General features: G+C 44.4%; 1 protein-coding gene across 1 annotated transcript in view; it reads left to right on the top strand.

Moving 5' to 3' along the window:
* Positions 1 to 8,838: 8,838 nt before the first annotated feature.
* Positions 8,839 to 20,153, top strand: part of fgf22 (fibroblast growth factor 22) — a 131,203-nt gene continuing 119,888 nt past the window's right edge. Inside the window, exon 1 of the mRNA XM_055658899.1 lies at positions 8,839 to 9,586. Coding sequence (XP_055514874.1) covers positions 9,298 to 9,586 — 289 coding nt within the window. The 5' untranslated portion in view covers positions 8,839 to 9,297. The remainder of the gene's footprint in view (positions 9,587 to 20,153) is intronic.

Genomic DNA, 20,153 nt, shown 5'->3' with positions numbered 1-20,153 from the left:
CAAATGGGGCCTCAATTAAATGCTGCATGTGAAAGATGAAACACTTTCAAAAACATAGACTCTCCTGTGAACATACAAACATGTAGAATCATAAAGTCATACAGCATAGAATCAGGGCCTTGAACTCAACTCCTCCACTGTGCCATCCTCCCACTGGGATGTTCCTCGGCTCAAGGTGCTGGTGTAAGGTGCTGGGGAAATAGATCTCAGCCAGATGCCAATGTGGTTGCCTTGTTTCCTTTAGTGTGCTGTGACTGTCGCGTGTCTAGGATCCCATAGGTTTAAAGTCCCCCATGGTGCAGGGCTTCCGACAGGAACAGCAAAGCTGACCTTTCTCTGCATTCCTGTAGGCCTGCTAAACTACATTCAAAAACTGTATATGTAGGGGCGGCACCGTGCCACAGCGGTAGAGTTGCTGCCTTACAGTGCCAGAGACACGGGTTCGATCCTGACCACGGGTGCTGTCTGTACCGAGTTCATTCGTTCTCCCCGTGGCCGTGCGGGTTTTTCTCCCACACTCCAAAGACGTACAGGTTTTGTAGGTTAATTGGCTTTGGTGAAGATTGTAAATTGGTTGCTCCTAGGACTTGGCCAAGCAGACCATCCGCGAGTCACGGTGCCTGGCGGAAGATGGCTCTGCCCAAGCTGACAGCCTGCCCTTTTTCCGTCTGCCCCCGGGTGGTTTTAGAGAGCGACTATGCCCTGTTCACGGGCACCCTGGGGGATTTACGGGACCGCTGGGCATCACGGATCGTGGAATGCATCTTCAATAATGATTGTGAATTAATTATTTAAGAATATGGTGGTTGTCGGGGTCACCAATGTAGTGCGTGGGTCTCAAAATGAGGCAAGTAGTCCGAAGTTTGAGAAGCACTTTACTTTAATTCCTCCCGGTTCAGGGGAAGACGAAACCAGGAAAAGATGGCACCCAAACCCTGCCTTTTATACCCTCCGGCTAAGGACCGCCTCTGGACTGCGCCACTCCTGTGCCGAGGGGTTCGGCAGTATAATGGCACGACCCTTAGGAGCCGCCACAGTTGGTTTGTTTGTATTGTTTAGTATTGTACATATTATTGTAATCGTCAAATAAATCTAAATTGTAATAATTAAACACATTTTTTAAAAGATTGTAAATTGTCCCTATTATGAAGGGTCCGTTTCCACGCTGAATCCCTAAACTAACCATCAAAATACGATTTTGCTTGATTTAGATCATGCTAGTGGTCATTATGTCCGCATTCTATGCATGTTTTTCTGGCATCAACGACATCACCAGCATCAGTGTTTCCCGCATTGCTGCCATTAATTGGTGCAAAGCACAAAGTGCTGGAGTACTCATCGGGACAGGCAGCATCTGTGGAGGGACTGGACAGACGAGTTTTCAGATCGGAACCCTTCTTAGGGAGGACGGAGTAGCGGGGAGAAAGCTGGAAATGAAACGTAACAACAAAGAACCGCAGATGATGGTTTACAAAAGAAGACACAAAGCCCTGGAGTAACTCAGCGGGTCAGTCAGCAGCTCAGGAGGGGGGGGTTTGGGTTGGGACCTTTTCTTCAGAAACAAAGGGGTGGGAAAAATCTGGTAAACTGGATACAGGTGGATACAGCTGGGGGCGGGGGTTTGATTGGTACATGGGTGGAAGAAGTGACAAAGGCTAGGGTTGGAAAGGAGAGAACAGGGGAACCAACCTGAAACTCTGCCTATCCATTCCCTCCACAGATGCTGCCTGACCCGCTGAGTTATTCCAGCACTGTGTTTTTTGCTTCTGCTTTCAGTATCTGCACTTGTGTCTCTATTAATTGGTGATCTATGATCTCTGAACAAGACACAGAAACAATTAGGAGCAGGAGACATTGTGACGTGGTCTGCATCAAGCATCCACTCACCTCTGCTTCTATTGCCAAGGAATGGTAGGGTCCAATATTTAGGCATCTCCCCATTCCCCAGTATCGTGTTCATAGGTTATAGGAGCAAAATTAGGACTTTCAGCCCATCAAATCTATTCTGCCATTCAATCATGGTCTGTCTGTCTGTCTGTCTGTCTGTCTGTCTGTCTGTCTGTCTGTCTGTCTGTCTGTCTGTCTGTCTGTCTGTCCGTCCGTCCGTCCGTCCGTCCGTCCGTCCGTCCGTCCGTCCGTCCGTCCGTCCGTCCGTCCGTCCATCCATCCATCCATCCATCCATCCATCCATCCATCCATCCATCCATCTATCCCAATCTCATTCTCCTGGTTTCTCTCCATAACCCCTGACACTATTGCCACTACCACCGCCTCCACAGCCTTCTGTTACAAGTATCCTTCTTGTAATAAGGGAAACAGCACCATGGGGAGTTTTCTAGTGTGGTCTAACCAAGGCTTTGTGCGAGTAGAATGAAGCTACACTGTTTTTGTTGCTATTCCTCTAGAAATAAATAAATTAGCTATTTTGTTTGCATTCCTGTAGACTGACTAAGCAACACAATTTGGGATTTGTGTACCAAAGGATTCATTACAGCACAGAAGGTGGCCATTTGGCCAACTGAACCCACACCAGCTCTTTGTAGTACAGCTCAGTCAAACCCATTCTCTTGTTCAGCCTCTGGAGGCATGCAAATCATTTCCCCTCCAACGCCTGTCTAATTCGTTTTTTGAAAACATGGATTGCCTCTATTTTCAACACTCTTGCAGACAGTGAGTTCCTGATCACAACCGCACCCTGAGAAAAGAATAGGTAGATAAAAATGCTGGAGAAACTCAGCGGGTGAGGCAGCATCTATGGAGCGAAAGAAATAGGTGACGTTTCGGGTCTCGACCCGAAACGTCGCCTATTTCCTTTGCTCCATAGATGCTGCCTCACCCGCTGAGTTTCTCCAGCATTTTTGTCTACCTTCAATTTACCAGCGTCTGCAGTTACTTCTTAAACAACTGAGAAAAGAATATGTATCTTTATGTCCACACTGTGTCTTTTGCTCTTCACTTTAAAGTAAGCCTTCAAGGTACTTCTCCAGGCTATTTAGACATCTATCATCCAAGGAATGTTCTTCTTCTCTGTGTTTTGATTGTTATAGGGTGCAACGTCATCTCTAAAAAGTTCGAAACCAGTTTTTCAATTATTTAACATAATAAATGATAAGTTTATAGAAATTAAATTTATTGATTAAATTTTGTGTTCAGTTCCTTAAACAGCTTGTAGAACAGCGATAGGCCACGGACAAGGAATGGCAAGGAATGATATGGGTACCCACACCACTTCATGTGCAAAAAATGCTGCTGTTTCTAAAGTAATGCACAAACTCACCCATCGGCATAAACATCATGTCATATTCATGAATGTCTTTTTTTGTTCCTGTTTGTTCCGATATCATCTACACCCCACAAACAATTTTATGTCATCCACGTATATTGAAACTATGCTTCCTGCTCCCAAACCATAACGTTATTTATGGCCCCAGCACCTATCTTATGGCCCCAGCACCTAACCCTATGGATCTCACACCATCTTCTTTCTACTTTTGTCTCATTGAATACCCTTGTTCCCACTGCCTGGCTTCTCTGTTGCAGCCAAACTACCATTTATTCAGCTGTTTGTCCTTGGCATCACATTCCCCATGCTTCTTCAGAGGCCAATTAATCAAAGGACTTTACCAATTCCAAATGTACCTTCTATTCTTAGGCCGGCCATTGGGATTAAGAAAAACTTGTTTAACCTCTGTGGGTTCAGAGATGGTTGATGAGATAAGTGTACAAGGTGCAGATTCTGCTACAGGTGAGATGGGTAGGGAGAGATTACATACACCTTCCGTCATTTACTCCGTCACCTAAACAAATGGATTCTAGCTTCTTGGTGTCATTTCTAATGCTGCTAATATTTTTAAGACAGAGATTGACGGATTCTTGATTAGTAAGGGTGTAAGGGGTTATGGGGAGAAGGCAGGAGAATGGGGTTGAGAGGGAAAGATAGATCAGCCATGATTGAATGACAGAGTGGACTTGATAGACCGGATGGCCTACTTCACTCCTGGAACTTACAAACTTATGACTTTATGAATCAAGGGATAAAGGGTTAGCAAATGGAAGTAGCACTGAGATTATTGTCCAGCTGTGATGATTGAGTGGTGGAGCAGGCGTAAGCACTAAATGATCAACAGCATATTTTCCGTATAGCCATATACTATTTCTTCCAAACATTCAGAGGGATTATGCAGACTTGACCTTCCCTTTTGTAATCTATTGATTCATTTATAAACTTACAATTTCTTGATGTCTCTATTAAATTTACGTAATGATTAATTTATATTGTGTATATTTCCCCACTCTCGCTGCAAAGTCATTTTAAAATATGTCTAACCTTAACTACGCTCCATACCTTGTGCAATATTCCTTTTGCTGATTATTTTCCACCCATCTGTCATATGCTCCCTGGCACATTTTTGAATATTCTCCCTCTCCTGAGATTTTGGCAGAATTTAACCCCCAGGTGAGCTCATTTTTTTTACCATTTCACACAAAGGCGAATTTGAGATTGGCATTTCCCTTGAGTTTTTATTTTATACATGTGCATTCCTAGATGTTTCAGCCTTTCCAGTTATGAATGAATTAACAATTACCTTCCATTTTAAGTGTAAAGACTTCCGTTTTGACTTTTCCAAATCTTTTTCTAATCACGCGTAATTTTCCTTGTAATTGAAAAGGCAAAATAATTCTCCAATATTTTGCGGTCATTGTCAGCCAATTTTGCATCTCCCACTGCCCTGGATCCTTATTCTGATTTCCTTTTGTTAATTACATGGCTGCAGAATATGTCACTGTGTGAATGCTTCACTGAACATCACAGCACAAGGCCACAACTGGCGGAGCTGCTGCCTCACAGCGTCAGAGACCCAGGTTTGATCCCGACCTCAAGTGCTGTCTGTGTGGAGTTTGCATGTTCACCCTGTGACCATGAGGAATTCCTGCGGGTGCTCTGTTTTTCTCCCACCTCAGAGGTGTGCGGGTTTGTCGGTTAAAATTGACCTCTGAAAAAATTGCCCCAATGTGTAGTGAAAGTGGATGAGAAAGTAAGATAGCATAGAACTAGTGTGAGTGGGTGATCAATGGTTAATGTGGACTCAGTGAATTGCAGGAGCTGTTTCCATGCTTATCTCTGAACTAAACTAAACCATTTATAATTCAGTAGATTGATTGAATCATTAAGTATCAATCTCTCCTGTAAACATTACAGCAACTCAAATATTCCTGAATACAATGATGGAAGGCACAAAAAGTAAAAAGCAAAGTGCTGGAGGAACTCAAATGGTCAGACAGCATTTGTCGTTGCAAATGGACAAGTGACGTCCAAAGATAGGTCCCGACCTGAATCTTCGTCTGATCATTTCCCTCCACAGAGGTTGCCTGACCTGCTGAGTTCCTCCAGAACTTTGTTTTTTAACATCATGAAAGAATTTAGTGATCATAGGTCCTGATCTTATTTATCTTGAACGTGTTTTTATTGTACATGATCTTAATAATTTGGCTATGCTTTTATAAAGAGTAATAATGACATTGTTTCTATCATTGTCATTGAAGTTAAAGGGGTAAATATTCTATATGCTACAAATATTTGTAACTATATATCGTTGATTAACTCTGTTTTTTGCCATCAACATAATGGGAATGTTATGAGATTTTGAGATGGGGTGGCACAGTGGCACAACGGTAGAGGTGCTGCCTTACAGCGCCAGGGACCTGGGTTCGATCCTGACTATAGGTGCTGTCTGTACGGATTCTGTATATTCTCCCTGTGACCAGCGTGGACTTTCTCCGGGATCTCCAGTTTCCTCCCACACTCCAAAGATGTACAGGGTTGTAGGTTAATTGGTTTGATATGAATGTGAAATTATCCTTAGTGTGTAGGATAGTGTTAATGTGCAGGGTCGGCGCGGACTCGATGGGCCGAAGGGTCTGTTTCCTTTTCCATAAATTAATTTATTAAATAGATTAATTGGAAGGCACAGCATGGAATCAACCCACCAAGTCCACACCCACTGCCGTTCATCCATTCACACCAGTTCTATGTTATCACACTTTCTCATCCACTCCCTGCACACTAGAGACAATTTACAGAGGTACAATTAACCTACAAACCCACGTGCTTTGGGATGTGAGGGGAAACCAGAGCACCCGGCCGAAACGCACATAGTCACAGGGAGAATGTGCATACTGGATCAAACCGAGGTCTCTGGTGATGTGAGGCAGCAGATGAATGGATAGGAAGGGTTTAGAGGACTATGGAGCTGACAAATGGAGCTTGCATGATATGTCAACTTGGTTGGCATGGGCAAGGTGGGCTGAATGGCCTGCTTCCAGGCTACGTAGAACTAAGACTCTATGGATGTTGCAAGTCCATTCAGACTGTGACCTTATTCACGGACTGGTGGGCTATATTCCCCGTGTGACAGTATGGGCTTCGTTCGGCTAATCTGGTTTCCTCTCACATCCCAAAGACTTGCGGGCTTGTAGGCTATAATTGGCCTCGGTAAAATGCCCCCTAATGTATAGCGAATGGATGCGAAAGTGGGAATGATATGGAACTATTGTGGGATGGCTGATCGATGGTAGGCGTGGAATTGGTGGCTTGAAGGGCCCGTTTCCATGTTGTATCTCTAAACTAAACTAAAGATTTAAAGATACTCTAATTACTTATTACTGTAACTGAAACTTCTAACTAATCACATGGCACGTTAGCAAATAGACCATCACCTCTTCATTGGATAGGTGTTAGATCAGCATGTCAAGATATTGGATACACATTTTAAACTTAAAAAATGCTAATTTTGCTCTATTTTCAACTTTCAGTAACCCATATATATTGTGATGGACTGGCCCGGAGGGGCTGTCAGATTTTCCCTTTAACAGAGGAAGATTGTGTTCCTGAAAGTGAATGAGGCATGAATATATTGATTGGAGGTAACGGTCTCCGTTCCTTTTGACTACACGGGGGACTGACAGGGGTGCCATCCAGCAGTGCGTGGCTAAAATGGATCCTCCATGTCCGCGTGGCTGCTCTCGGAGCCCCCATGCCACTTGGACCTGTCAACCAACATGTTTGATGAGGTCCATCACTTCTTAGCCCGGGCTATTTGATGCGGTATGTCTTCCCTTGAAAACCCATGGTGTGAAAGGGACTATAAAAGTTTTTTTTTGAAACAGGCTTTCCTCGTCACTTACTGATTGAAAACACAGGAAGCTTAAGTGGTTTACGTGGGAGATGTGGGGGAAGGGATTGAGTAAAATGCTCAAAGTGAGCAAAGGTTTCTGTATTGCATCCTTGACTCTCAAATACCACTGGCATGAAAGTTAATGTTTGCTCTGGATGAACCATATCACCCATTGTCTAGTGGAGAGCAGTTCAGTTCAATCTCGCTGAATATTGCCAGGTGAGTACATTCCCCCAACAAAAGCGACAACCTCGAGTCAGTTCCAACATTCAAAGTCGCAGGCATTTGGTTGATGAGGCAGATAACAGTAGGACCACTTCTGCCTGGTTAAAGAATCCTCTTATAAATACACCAGCACCATCACAACAATATTTTCTTTCACAATATATCATTGGACGTCTTCCTTTAGTACCTTAGTACTTTACTACAGAGGCATTATCCCCTTTGTGAATGGTTTCAACAAAGCCACTAATGTATTTATTTTAAGTCAACGCTTCACCTGAAGCTACCTCAGACCCCCGGTTATAGACCCCAATTAAACTCTGTGATGTGCGGTAGAGATTCCGTTTACGGAGCGTTAAAGCAGTTTTAACATCATTTCGAGCTGAAAAGAAAACGTTTTTGTTCCTGCACCCTCTAGTTGTATCGCTCGAAGCAAAAGTTGATTGGAGAAGCTGCTTTCTTCTTTGAATAAGAGTGATTCAACTGAAAGACTTTGTAAGGGGCAGAGACATGCACACACAAACACACATGCACACATGTGCGTGCACACAGACTCTCACACACACGTGCGCGCACACACTCGTATACTCATTCACACGCACACACATGCGCTCACACACACACACACACACACAAACCCATACACACACACTTTCACACACACATGCATGCACATACAGCCACACACAAGCACACACACTCTACTGAAACTCTCCAGAGGACATCAGCCACTTATTAAGCTAGTATTGATTCTTTGAAGCTTTTTGGAAGACAGAGAAATAAATAAACAGTAACTCAAATTTTAAAACCGGATTTTTGCTTCTAAAATAAGTCTGAAATACTGAGCAATCTTTAATGAAGTAAACTGATCTTTCTCAGCATTGAAAGAGCACTGTCTGTTTGCAACTCCTGATCACTAATGCATCAGCCTGAAACTCCTCTCTCTTGCTTCTCAGTCACCCCATTTAAACTGTTTATGTAATAGGATGATGCTTTTCCGATGAGCATTTTAGCGTTGATGCACCAATTTCCAGCAGTTAAATGCAAGAACTCAGACCATTAATAAAAGTCCATCCTCATTTAAGAATTACTTGCGATGATGTAAGAAATGTTGAAGGTTTTGTGTAAACACCCTGTAACCCTGATGGAACAACACGTTCGACTCTTCTGAATCAGGAGCAATTGTGTTGTTATTATTTGGAAATGTGAGATATGATTGCCAGGAGATATGGAGCACGGCTATATAATGTCATTAAATTGGAAAGCACAGAGGTGAGCTGTTAACTATAACCACTGCAAGCTGTTTCCCTGCCTGCCGCTGTTAAAAAAGTGACTTGAGTCAATGCCCAACCCTCTTAATGACAAATCTATCACCAGACGACAAACTACTGGCTGTTAGGACAAAAAAATAAATCCTCCTATCTGAAAAGGGCCAACCCTTTCGCAGCTGTCAGTTGAATGGTAAGCAGATGACAGGCTTATTTGTAGTGTCTGAGGCATTGATAAAAACACAACCCATTCCTTCCCACACACTGCAGCCTCTCAATGCTCTCACTTTAATGAGGCCAATTTAGAAGAATTGAGAAACTCAAGACTGAAGTATTTTTTTTCTCTCATTTTCTTACCTCCACATTGCAGATAGCAGCAGTGTGAAGAAGGAACTGCTCATCCCTCTGAACTGTGCACAGTTGTTTTCAAGGGATTTGTTGAAGTCAGTGGGACAGATGCTTCAGGTGTGACTGGGTCATGGATGTAACGGTCTCGGGGCAAGTCGGACACGTTGATGGAAGGCCGGCCGTGAAGGGATGTCTTTGTGAGGTGCTCCTGCTCTGCCCAGGTGAATTCATTGCTGCCTCAGCATGCGTCTCTTCCTAGATCCCAGCCCAGGAGTTTCACCACAATGTGGAAATGGATGCTGACTGGCGGCGTCTCCCCCTTTCCTCGCCTCGCCTGCTTCCTCGTGCTGTCCCTGGCCTGCTTGGTGTCCGCCAGCTGCCGCGGAGAGCCGGACGATGCGTTAACGCTGGATGCTACAAATTGCTCCTCAAGCCTGGAGCGCCACACGCGCAGCTACAACCACTTGCAGGGTGATGTGCGGTGGCGTAGACTCTACTCTGCCACCAAGTACTTCCTCAAGATCGACAGAACTGGGAAGGTAAATGGGACCAGAAAGAAGAACTGTCTGAACAGTGAGTAATCAAACTTTTGATCTCAAATCCATTTTTGGCCATGCATTTTTGGATGACTGGCCATCAGAGCTACTGTAGTGGTGAGAGGAGGGAGGAATTGGTGGGGAAAAGTAATTATGAAGCAGTGACCATCTAATTCCCAAACAGTTATCTTTAAACTACTCAACAGCCCGTGCAACGATGAGAATGCACACTTTCCTTCACTGTGGTGATGTTATCATTTTCTGAGAGCCTCCTTGTGTGTCATATCATTTCCCAGCCAGGGAACGTCTAACACAACTTGAAATGTCAAAAAATTAGCTTAATAATGGATTACTGCAGGAATATTAAAAGGAATATTAATATTTAAAAAATATATTAATGATAGCTCAGCAGGAATATTAAGAATGTTAATATTAAAATATTATTAATGATAGGACTGCAGGAATATTAAAACGCCTGCTAGAATGTTGGCAGCATCAAACATCATCAGATCGTAATGGATACCTGGATTTTCATTTAAATTGCCAATGCTGTTAGTTGTTTTAATGTAACACATGGCTTACAATCTGAGCTACTCGATTTCACATTTTACTTCATGCAATGTAGCTCTGGGTTTTTAAATGTGCAGGCACTCTTGCTGTGGTATTTAGTGATGCAGAACGGTTCAACAGCAGTGTTATTTTAACTTGCAACCTCAACCAGTGTCGATCTTGTGGGAAAACCTCACTTGTGGCAGTGTGTTGATTTCGCCACATGCGTTGTCTGCCTTTATTTTTAAAACATCGCTTTCAGCCTTCTCGCCGTTCGCCCAAAACTTGTGCGAGACATTTAAATGAATCTCTGCTTTATGTCCGCTCTCTGGCTCAGGACAGTGCACAGATGTTACATGTTATTGACTGCGCAAAAAAAAAAGACACTAGACAGGGACCCTCATGAAAAATGCAGCGATAAGGATTTTCGGGCATTGAAGCAACAGTCTTGAATAGAGATGAGCAAAAGCTTCCGATTGTGCATGTTCCTATAAAAATGTTGGTGCTTAACAAGATTTGGACTCGTTTCCCAGTGATGGTTCTTGTCCGAACTTTGCATAGATTTTCTGCATTTGGTTAATTACAGTCAGGGCAAGCTTCTAAGTAATAATTTTGTCTGTATTTTGAATATGTTGCTGGCTCCCTGATTGTTCCCCACCACCCACCACCACCGCACCCACCCCCCCCCCCCCCCCCCCCCCCCCCCCCCCCCCCCCCCCTCCCCCAGCAACATGCAGCATCCTTGGGCTCTATTAAAGTCGATAAACAGCGGCTCAGAGGTGTGAGAGCGCGGCCCGGGTAAATCAGCTGCCAATTTTCACATCCTGTGGGAAGTGCCGGACTCTATGGGGTGTCTCCTCCTCCTGCTGACTGGAGCTGAAGGCCGGGTCTTCATCCCTGAAGGAAATTGCCAGGCAGGAGCTCACCGCTGTTCCGCTGTGCACATCGTTTTAGCTGATCAAGCAAACACTACACTTGGGGCTCTGACTGGATTTAACCTCTTGTTATCCAGGTCACCGCAGAGGAGACCTCAGCACGCAGCGCAGGCCAAATGGGGAATCATGGCCAGGGAGCCAGCACCCCGTCAAGTTTTGCGGCACAGTGGCACGCAGCTGATAGAGCTGCTGCCTCGCGGAGCCGGAGACCCGGGTTCGATCCTGACTTCGGCTGCTGCCTGTGTGGTGTTTGCACATTCCCCCGTGGGTTTCCTCCGGGTGCTCTGATTTCCTCCCACAGTCCAAAGACGTGCGGGTTTGTAGATTAATTGACCTCTGTAAAAACGCCCCAAATGTGCAGGGAGTGGGTGTGAAAGTGGGATAACATAGAACTAGTGTGAACGGGTGATCGATGGCCAGTATGGACTCGATGGGCCAAAGGTCCTGTTTCCATGCTGTATCTTTCAGTTTAAGTCAATTCAACACATGCATTCCATGGCTAGAGTAAAGGGGTGACAGAGATGTTTCCCATTACCTTATGAGCAGGGCGAGAGCATTTGAAATGGAAGAGAAAGCACTAAAAAAAGGATAATACCATTTCCTTTTGGGTGCCTTTCTGGGCATTGTTGCCTGGTTCAAACACAACTATGAGACGTGACTTTCAAAACCTTGTTCGGTCTCCTAGTAACGTGAATCAGCGATTAATCAAACTGTATTCAACCCTCTATCAGATGTTTAAACTGCAGTAAAATGTGTCGTATAAGTTGCTCAATTATGTCAATGAAACCAGTGCCTCGAAACCTGCCAGCAATCAGCCTTAACGCAGCCAGCTGTGGGGTGGCAATACCTTTTCAGTCTGGGGTATTAAGTCAGTATTCACTGTGAACCCACTTCAGAAATATCGAAACATCGAACCCATCTCACAAAATTGGCCCAGAGCCCGTTTTTACCATCAGCTGGAGCTTTAGGTTACCTGACTTGAAGAGAGGAAAATCTTTCAACGAAGAATTTGAGCTGCAGTTTTGTCTGGTGAGACTGACTGTGTGGAGGTGGGGTTGATACTATGGCCCTGTCATGACTCAAATGATTCACCCTTACTGCCCTTGACCTATGAAGTTATTTTCTCTGATGTTACTCAGAGTTTGGAGTTGTTCGCACTTGTGCGTAATTAAACCATGCTTAAGATTTTCCAGTTCGATTTCCGAAGTTTATTATTAAAGTCTCTATTGAAGCTGGTATTTACATCTAGGAAGCAACAGGAAAACCTTTTTAATATAGAACCTTTCATGGTTTAGGATATTCTAACCGTCTTTGTGGCCAGGGTAGTTCTGTTGAATTGTAGTCACTGATACGTTATGGTCGACAAAATGCACACAGTTTGCCCACAAGCTCATTGTGAACAGGACCAAGCTGATTGCTCTGTAGTTGTGAGATAGGGGGTTAAATATTGACTAGAGAGAGTACTCACATCATCCTTCTCTTCTTTGATATAGCAGCATGTGATAGTACTTCCAGAATATCGACGAGACCCCAAGTTAATGTCTCCATGGAAAGACTGTGCAGGAATAGCCTAAATTGTTGTGCTTTTTTTTCCTGGAGTGCAACGTAACTTACAAATGATCTGTTTTAGAGACAAAATAGACACTGAGCCAGTGTAATAATTCTTAAACCGCGATATTTAGCAGTTAAAATTAAAACACACAAAGCGCTGGAGTAACTCTGTGGGGTCAGGTAGCATCTCTGGAGGATGTAGACCAGCAACGTTTCGGGTCAGGACCCTTCCTCAATAGATTCTTCTTCAGTATTTCGCAGTTCTTACTGTTTGCACTTTGCAATTTTGTGCAGAAGCTAGTTCTGTCCAAGCAACAACAAATCACTTGCTATAGAAAAATCAGATAGCTGAGTATTTTAGATAGGAGTTCTTTCACTTTATTTTCTTCATTTGGAATTATAAATGATAATTACTGCCTCTCCAGTGTGAAGAATATGACGTATGTTACGTGTAGCATTTCCTTTGTTTCCATTGTTCAAAAGACCTGACACTATCAGTGATACATGAGCAGACAAGGGTAGGAGTGGCAGGTAAAAGGAGAATTGATATATCATAAGATCATAAGATCATGTGATAGGAATAAAATTAGGCCATTCGGCCCATCAAGTCTACTCCACCATTTAATCCTGGGTGATCTATCTCTCTCTCCCAACCCCATTCTCCTGCCTTCTCCCCATAGCCTCTGACACCCGTACTAATCAAGAATCTAACTATCTCTGCCTTAAACATATCCACTGGCTTTGCCTCCACAGCCCTCTGTGGCAAAGAATTCCACAGATTCACCATCCTCTGACTAAAGGAATTCCTCCTTATCTCCTACCTAAAAGAACGTCCTTTAATTCCGAGGCGTTGACCTCTAATCCTAGACTCTCCCACTAGTGGAAACATCTTCTCCACATCCACTCTATCCAAGCCTTTCACTATTCTGCACATTTCAATAAGGTCCCCCCTCTTTCTTCTAAACTCCAGCGAACACAGGCCCAGTGCTGTCAAACACCCATCATATTTTAACCTACTCATTCCTGGGATCATTCTTGTAAACTTCACCTGGACACTCTCCAGAGCCAACCCATCCTTCCTCAGATATGGTGTCCAAAATGGCTCACAATATTGGTTGGTAGAACGACTGCCTGTTGTAGAACTGATGCTGGAGAAGATGCTGGGGAAGTCACATCTAAAGTCCATCTTCTTAGTGATTTGACTACTCTTTGAATAGAGGACGTCCATAACTGATGTTGAATGGTTCAACAGTTCCATTGTCCTTTATTGTCAAATGTACCGAGGTACAGTGGAATTCTTTTTCTGCATACAGTTCTGACAAATATTATCATACATATGCACAATGCTAGATTAAGTACAAAGTGTTCAGAAAAGTCCATTGAGATAATATACAGGAGTCGCCAGATTTTTACGCCATTTTCCAAGTCCAAAGTTCAAGTTGTGTGTAAGTGCAGCTGGCCATAAAGACCATATGTCCTGGCGGTGTTGTAGGGTTGGCCTGGCCAAAGTTGTAGGCATCCTCTACAACTGCTCCACCACTCTGTGCCACTGAAAGCCACATTGGGTCTCTTAGAGAAGCGCCTAATCCAGCCAAGCTCCAGGCTGCTGCAGGGCCTCCAGCCGTCAACTTGATCTGAACCCTTACACCAGCCAGTGAACCATCGTCCCGTCCCCCCTCTCGCCACCGCCACCATTTGACCTGGAGAAGGGTCCCAACCCGAAACGTCGTCTGTCCATTTCCCTCCACAGATAAAGCCACAAGAAGGTGCAGATGCTGGAATCTTGAGTAAAACGTAAAGTGCTGGAGGAAGTCAGCAGGCCAGGTAGTATCTATGGGGAGAAGTAGCCGGACGATGTTACCGTTCTTCAGACTGAAGAAGGTGAAATGTGAAATGGTGTCTGTACATTTTCCTCCACAGATGTTGCATGGGCCTGATAACTTCCTCCAGCAGTTTGTACTTTTGTTGATGGCTGAGAAGAGGTGGACAGGAAAAGATATCAGACATGGTTTCCACCTACGAAGCTAGAATTTCAGCTGTCTAGAGTAATTTGAGATGAACATGCTGACAAACATTGGCAGCAGCCTCTGCAACCTCAGCTCTCCTCTACCACATAGCATTTCCACCAGTTCAATGCTGGGGACATGTCTATCCAAGAATGGTTGATTCAGCAATGGAAACATAGAGAATGTATCTTGTGACAAGCCACACTATTTCCACCTGGGCAAAAGTGATGGCGATTTATAACTTCAAATTACATTAACATTTTTGTGTACATTGTTTGGGACTTAAAATAGACACAGAAAGCTGGAGTAACTTTGAAGGGTCTCGACCCGAAACGTCACCTATCCCTTCTCTCTGGAGATGCTGCCTGTCCCACTGAGTTACTTCAGCTTTTTGTGTCTATCTTCGGTTTAAACCAGCATCTGCAGTTCCTTCCTACCCATTTTATTTGGGACTTATTGCAGCAGATTACTCCAATAATCCATAGCATCTCTGGAGAAGATGGATAGGTAATATGTCATTTTGGGTTCCTTCTTCAGACTGCATTTTAAAATGTTCTTTACTTCCTTACTTCTAATGCAATAAAAGGCAAAGATGAACTTTAAATATAATCTCTATGTACCATCTAATGGGATCCAGTTAATGGACAAGAAATAATACTCTCCAACCCATCACTTTGTTATCTAACTATACTCAAAGTTTTCTGCTTAAAACGCACAAAGTGCTGGAGATACTCAGTAGGTCAAGCAGCATCTGTGGAGGTAAAGGACAGACGATGTTTCTGGTTGGGACCCTTCTTTAGTATGAAGAAGGGTCTCAACACCGAGTCATCTGAAGATGGGACCTGGCCCAAAACACCATCGGCCACTCATGAGAACTCAACTGGTCCTCTGAAGTAAGGTAGACAATAATGCTGGAGAAACTCAGCGGGTGAGGCAGCATCTATGGAGCAAAGGAAGCTTTAGTAAGGTGATGCCCTTTTACATTCTGCTGGAAGGGCAGATGGTGAGATGGCTTAATATCTAATCTAAACGATGCTACCTGACCTGCTGAGTTCCCCCAGCACTTAGTGCGTTTTGTCCAAGATTCCAGCATCTGGAGTCTCTTATGCAATTCCCTGCTAACCTATTCCCTCATAAAACAGTCAAATATATCTTGATTGATTGATAAATATACATCTCTTGATGCTCCTGAACACATCATCAGTGATGTAACCTGGGGTCATTGGGTGTTTCGGGTCTTTCAACATCAGACACCCTCACTCAGATGACCCTGCTGTGGTTGATCAGACCACGACTTGTGTTCAGGGGGCATTCGCTCCTCCCCATGGACCTCCTCTCCTGATCTAGAACCATTTCGAGACTTTCTCCGCTGCCTCTGTGGTGTTCTTGATGGCTCTTCTCCTCTCCTTTCAATTGATGCCCAGTGCACTCAAGGCTTTGCAGAGCGATTGCCCTGCAAAACCTCTGCAGCCAACCTCGATGGGCAAACACCTTGCCTTCCAGCCCTGCTTACGGCAGTCTATGACCGCACTTCATACTTGGTCATCTTCCACTAGTGGGCCTCCTCCAGACGGTCCTCCCACAGCACTGTCAGTTCCAACAAGATGATGTTTTTGGTCGCCTCTGAGACCAGGAGGATGTCTGGCCTCAGGGTGGTCGTGGCAACGTGCCGTGGGAACTTCAGTTGTTAAGCTTTATTACAGAAAGAAAAAAACACACCAACTATTCAATCATTACATATGCTTTGCTCGCCAGGGAAATTCAAGAGAATTTTACCATAATCAGCCCGACTATTCATGCGTACATTAAAAAGATATTCTCAATTCGCGGAGAAACCCGTGCCACCTACGAGCAGCATCTGTGGTCTCTGAGGTTGTCGTGAGAGTGCGGTCAGGTAGCGTTTTAAGAAATAAGATGAGACTTGTTAAATAAGCAACAAGTGGTGTAATCCACAGGCACGATAGCACTTGGTGGTTTTCGAGGAAATGAACCGCAGTATCCTGTTATGCACCCTCTGCTCATACCTGAAAAAAAAAGCAAGGTTGCAATTACACACCACAACCCATGTTCCCTGTAGAACATCCCAGACAGGTCAGTCATTTTGAAAGTAGACACCAAAATGCTGGAATAACTCAACGGGTGAGGCAGCATCTCTGGAGAGAAGGAATGGGCGATGTTTTGGGTCGAGACCCTTCTTCATTCAGACTGATGTCAGGGGAGGGGGCGGGACAAAGATAGAATGTAGCACAGACAGTAAGACGAATGGGAGAACTGGGAAGGGGAAGGGGATGGAGAGAGAAAGCATTTTTCAGTAATTTTGAAGATTAGTTGGCATTGTAATCCAGGAATTAAGGCTGATCGTTTATTCATAACCCAGTTCCCACAAATGGCTGTGATATGATTTGGTCTTCAGTGTTGGGTAAGGTGTTGGCCACCCAGGATAGTTAACCTGCTAGACACAAAATGCTGGACAGGCAGCCATCTCCGGAAAGAAGGAATGGGTGTCGTTTCGGGTCGAGACCCTTCTTCAGAGTTAACCTGCTCCTCTTCGAAGTAAGATGTTTGTCTTTCACATCCAGCTGAGAGGGCATATCAGGCCCGTCTCATCCATAGAATAACGTAATTGATAGTGCAATGTTTCATTTTAATACCGTGGTGTTCTCAGTGAGATTCAAATCAGATGTTTTTTGAATAGGTTTATGGTCGGTCAGTTTTGACCAGGGGTATAATGATCATTGGGGTGGCACCGTCACACGGCTGCTAACTCAGCGACAGAATCCCGGTTCGATCCTGACCACGGGAGCCATCTCTGTGGAGTTTGCATGTTCCCCCAATGATCGCGTGGGTTTCCATGAGTGGGTGTGTAGGTTGGTTGGCCTCCCTACCGTGTCGAGAGTGGGTGCGAATGTGGGATTACGTAGAACTAGTGCGTAGAAACAAGGAACTGCAGATGCTGGTTTACAAAAGAGGATACAAAGTGCTGGAGTAAGTCAGCGGATCAGGCAGCATTTCTAGAAAACATGGGCGTTTCATGTTGGGACCCTGCTTCAGACTGATGTGGGGGAGGGGGTAAGAAAGGTGGGAGAGGTGGGGTGGGGGGCAGGACAATGCATGGCAGGCAATAGGTGAACACAGGTGGGAGTGGTTTTTAATGGGCAGATGGTTAGAATGAAGGCCAGTATGAATGAATGATCACTGGTTGGCGTGGACTAGATGGGCCGAAGGTCTGGTTTCCATACTGTATCTTTCAATCAATAGACCACTCATGAGAACTCACCTGCCATTTTTTGGAGTAAGATTATGGTCTTTGCCATCAAGCTGGATGGGCAGATGGGGCCATGGTTTTCATATCTCATCTGAGCAATGGTACCATTGACAATGCAACACTCCATTTTAATACAAACGTTTTTAAGAGTGAGGTTCAAATCATTTTAAATGTCAAAAGGTTAAGGTGGGTCATTTTTGGCCAGGGTATAATGCTCATCTCATAAGGTTGACTCAATATATTACAGGAATAATATAGAGAAAGATATTGAGCGTTCAAAATCGATAGGGACACTTGGAGATGGGCCAATATCAATGGATTAAGAACAGGGTGCAGAATAGGTAGGGTGCAGAAAAGATTCACAGGACTGGAGGGTTTAAGTTAAAAGGAGAGATTGGATGGTTTTCCCTGGCACAAAGGAGGCTGAGGAGTGACCTTATGATTTATGATGGGCATAGATAGTCACAGACTTTTACATGGAGTAGGGGAGGCTAAAACTCGAGGGCATAGGTTGAAGGTGAGAGGAGAAAGATTTAAGCACTTTGTGTTGTATTCACCAATGAATATGATGCTGGCAATATCCCAACAATGGCAGACCCAATTGAGATTCTGGATAGATTGAAAATTGATAACAAGGAGAAATTGGAAAGGCTCGCAGAGCTTACGTGGATAAATCGCCTCTAGATGGGATGCATCCTAGATTGCTTGGTTGCTAAGGAAAATAAGGGTGGAATTTGCAGTGGCATCGGCTATAAAGCTCAAAATATTTATAGGTGCGGGGGTGTTGTTTGAGGAATGGAGCGTTCCAAATGTTACACCCTTGTCAAAAACAGGTTGTAGAGATAAACTCAGTAATTGCAGACTAGTCACTTCAGTTAGATAATGAAGTGATGGATCAGAGGGCATTGAGTAGGAAGGAACTGCAGATGCTGGTTCAAACCGAAGATAGACACAAAATGCTGGAGTAACTCAGCGGGTCAGGCAGCATCTCTGGAGAGAAGGAATGGGTGACGTTTCGGGTCGAGATGTCTGAAGAAGGGTCTCGACCAGAAACGTCACCCATTCCTTCTCTCCAGAGATGCTACCTGTCCCATTGAGTTACTCCAGCATTTTGCGTCTATCTTCGATCAGAGGGCATGCTTCCTTCGGTGCAACCGTGAGTCCCAAAGGCAAAGGCATACTGAGATTACCCTGAAAGCTTTCTATCCTCTGAAGTTATTTTACCTTAAGCAGTCAGGTAGAGGCATAGGGTACATAACAGGATGTCGCGGTTAATTTCTTTTTGAACCACCAAGTGCTATCGTGCCTGTGGATTGCACCACAGAGTCTTATTTCATGAGATTCATCTTATTTCTTTAAACGCTAGCCGGCCACACTCTCACGGCAACCTCAGATTCTGTTCACAGACTTAAAGACGAGCCACGGGTGTCGGGAAAGATCAAGGACATGATTAACAGTCACGAAATAGAAATGCGTTAAAGATCTTAACATAGAAACATAGAAATTAGGTGCAGGAGTAGGCCATTCGGCCCTTCGAGCCTGCACCGCCATTCAATATGATCATGGCTGATCATCCAACTCAGTATCCCGTACCTGCCTTCTCTCCATACCCCCTGATCCCCTTAGCCACAAGGGCCACATCTAACTCCCTCTTAAATATAGCCAATGAACTGGCCTCAACTACCCTCTGTGGCAGAGAGTTCCAGAGATTCACCACTCTCTGTGTGAAAAAAGTTCTTCTCATCTCGGTTTTAAAGGATTTCCCCTTTATCCTTAAGCTGTGTGACCCCTTGTCCTGGACTTCCCCAACATCGGGAACAATCTTCCTACATCTAGGCTGTCCAACCCCTTAAGAATTTTGTACGTTTCTATAAGATCCCCTCTCAATCTTCTAAATTCTAGAGAGTATAAACCAAGTCTATCCAGTCTTTCTTCATAAGACAGTCCTGACATCCCAGGAATCAGTCTGGTGAACCGTCTCTGCACTCCCTCTATGGCAATAATGTCCTTCCTCAGATTTGGAGACCAAAACTGTACGCAATACTCCAGGTGTGGTCTCATGAGGGGAGCAAAGATTAAAGAACTAAACTGCAGGCTAACCTTTTACAGAGGTGGGGGCCTGGAACCCACTATCAGGGGAGATCGCAGTGGAGGCAGATATGATAGTGGTGTTCAAGAGGCGTTTGGATAGGCACATGGATATGCAGGGAATGGAGGAATATGGATCATGTGCAGGCAGATAAGGGTTTGCCTTGGCATCATGTTAAGCACAGACATTGTGAGGTGAAGGCCCTTTTC

Source organism: Leucoraja erinacea, chromosome 29 (genome assembly GCF_028641065.1).
Source record: "Leucoraja erinacea ecotype New England chromosome 29, Leri_hhj_1, whole genome shotgun sequence".
NCBI classification, from domain to species: domain Eukaryota; kingdom Metazoa; phylum Chordata; class Chondrichthyes; order Rajiformes; family Rajidae; genus Leucoraja; species Leucoraja erinaceus.
The sequence above is the reverse complement of the archived record's forward strand: the minus strand, read 5'-3'. Positions and strand labels throughout refer to the sequence as shown.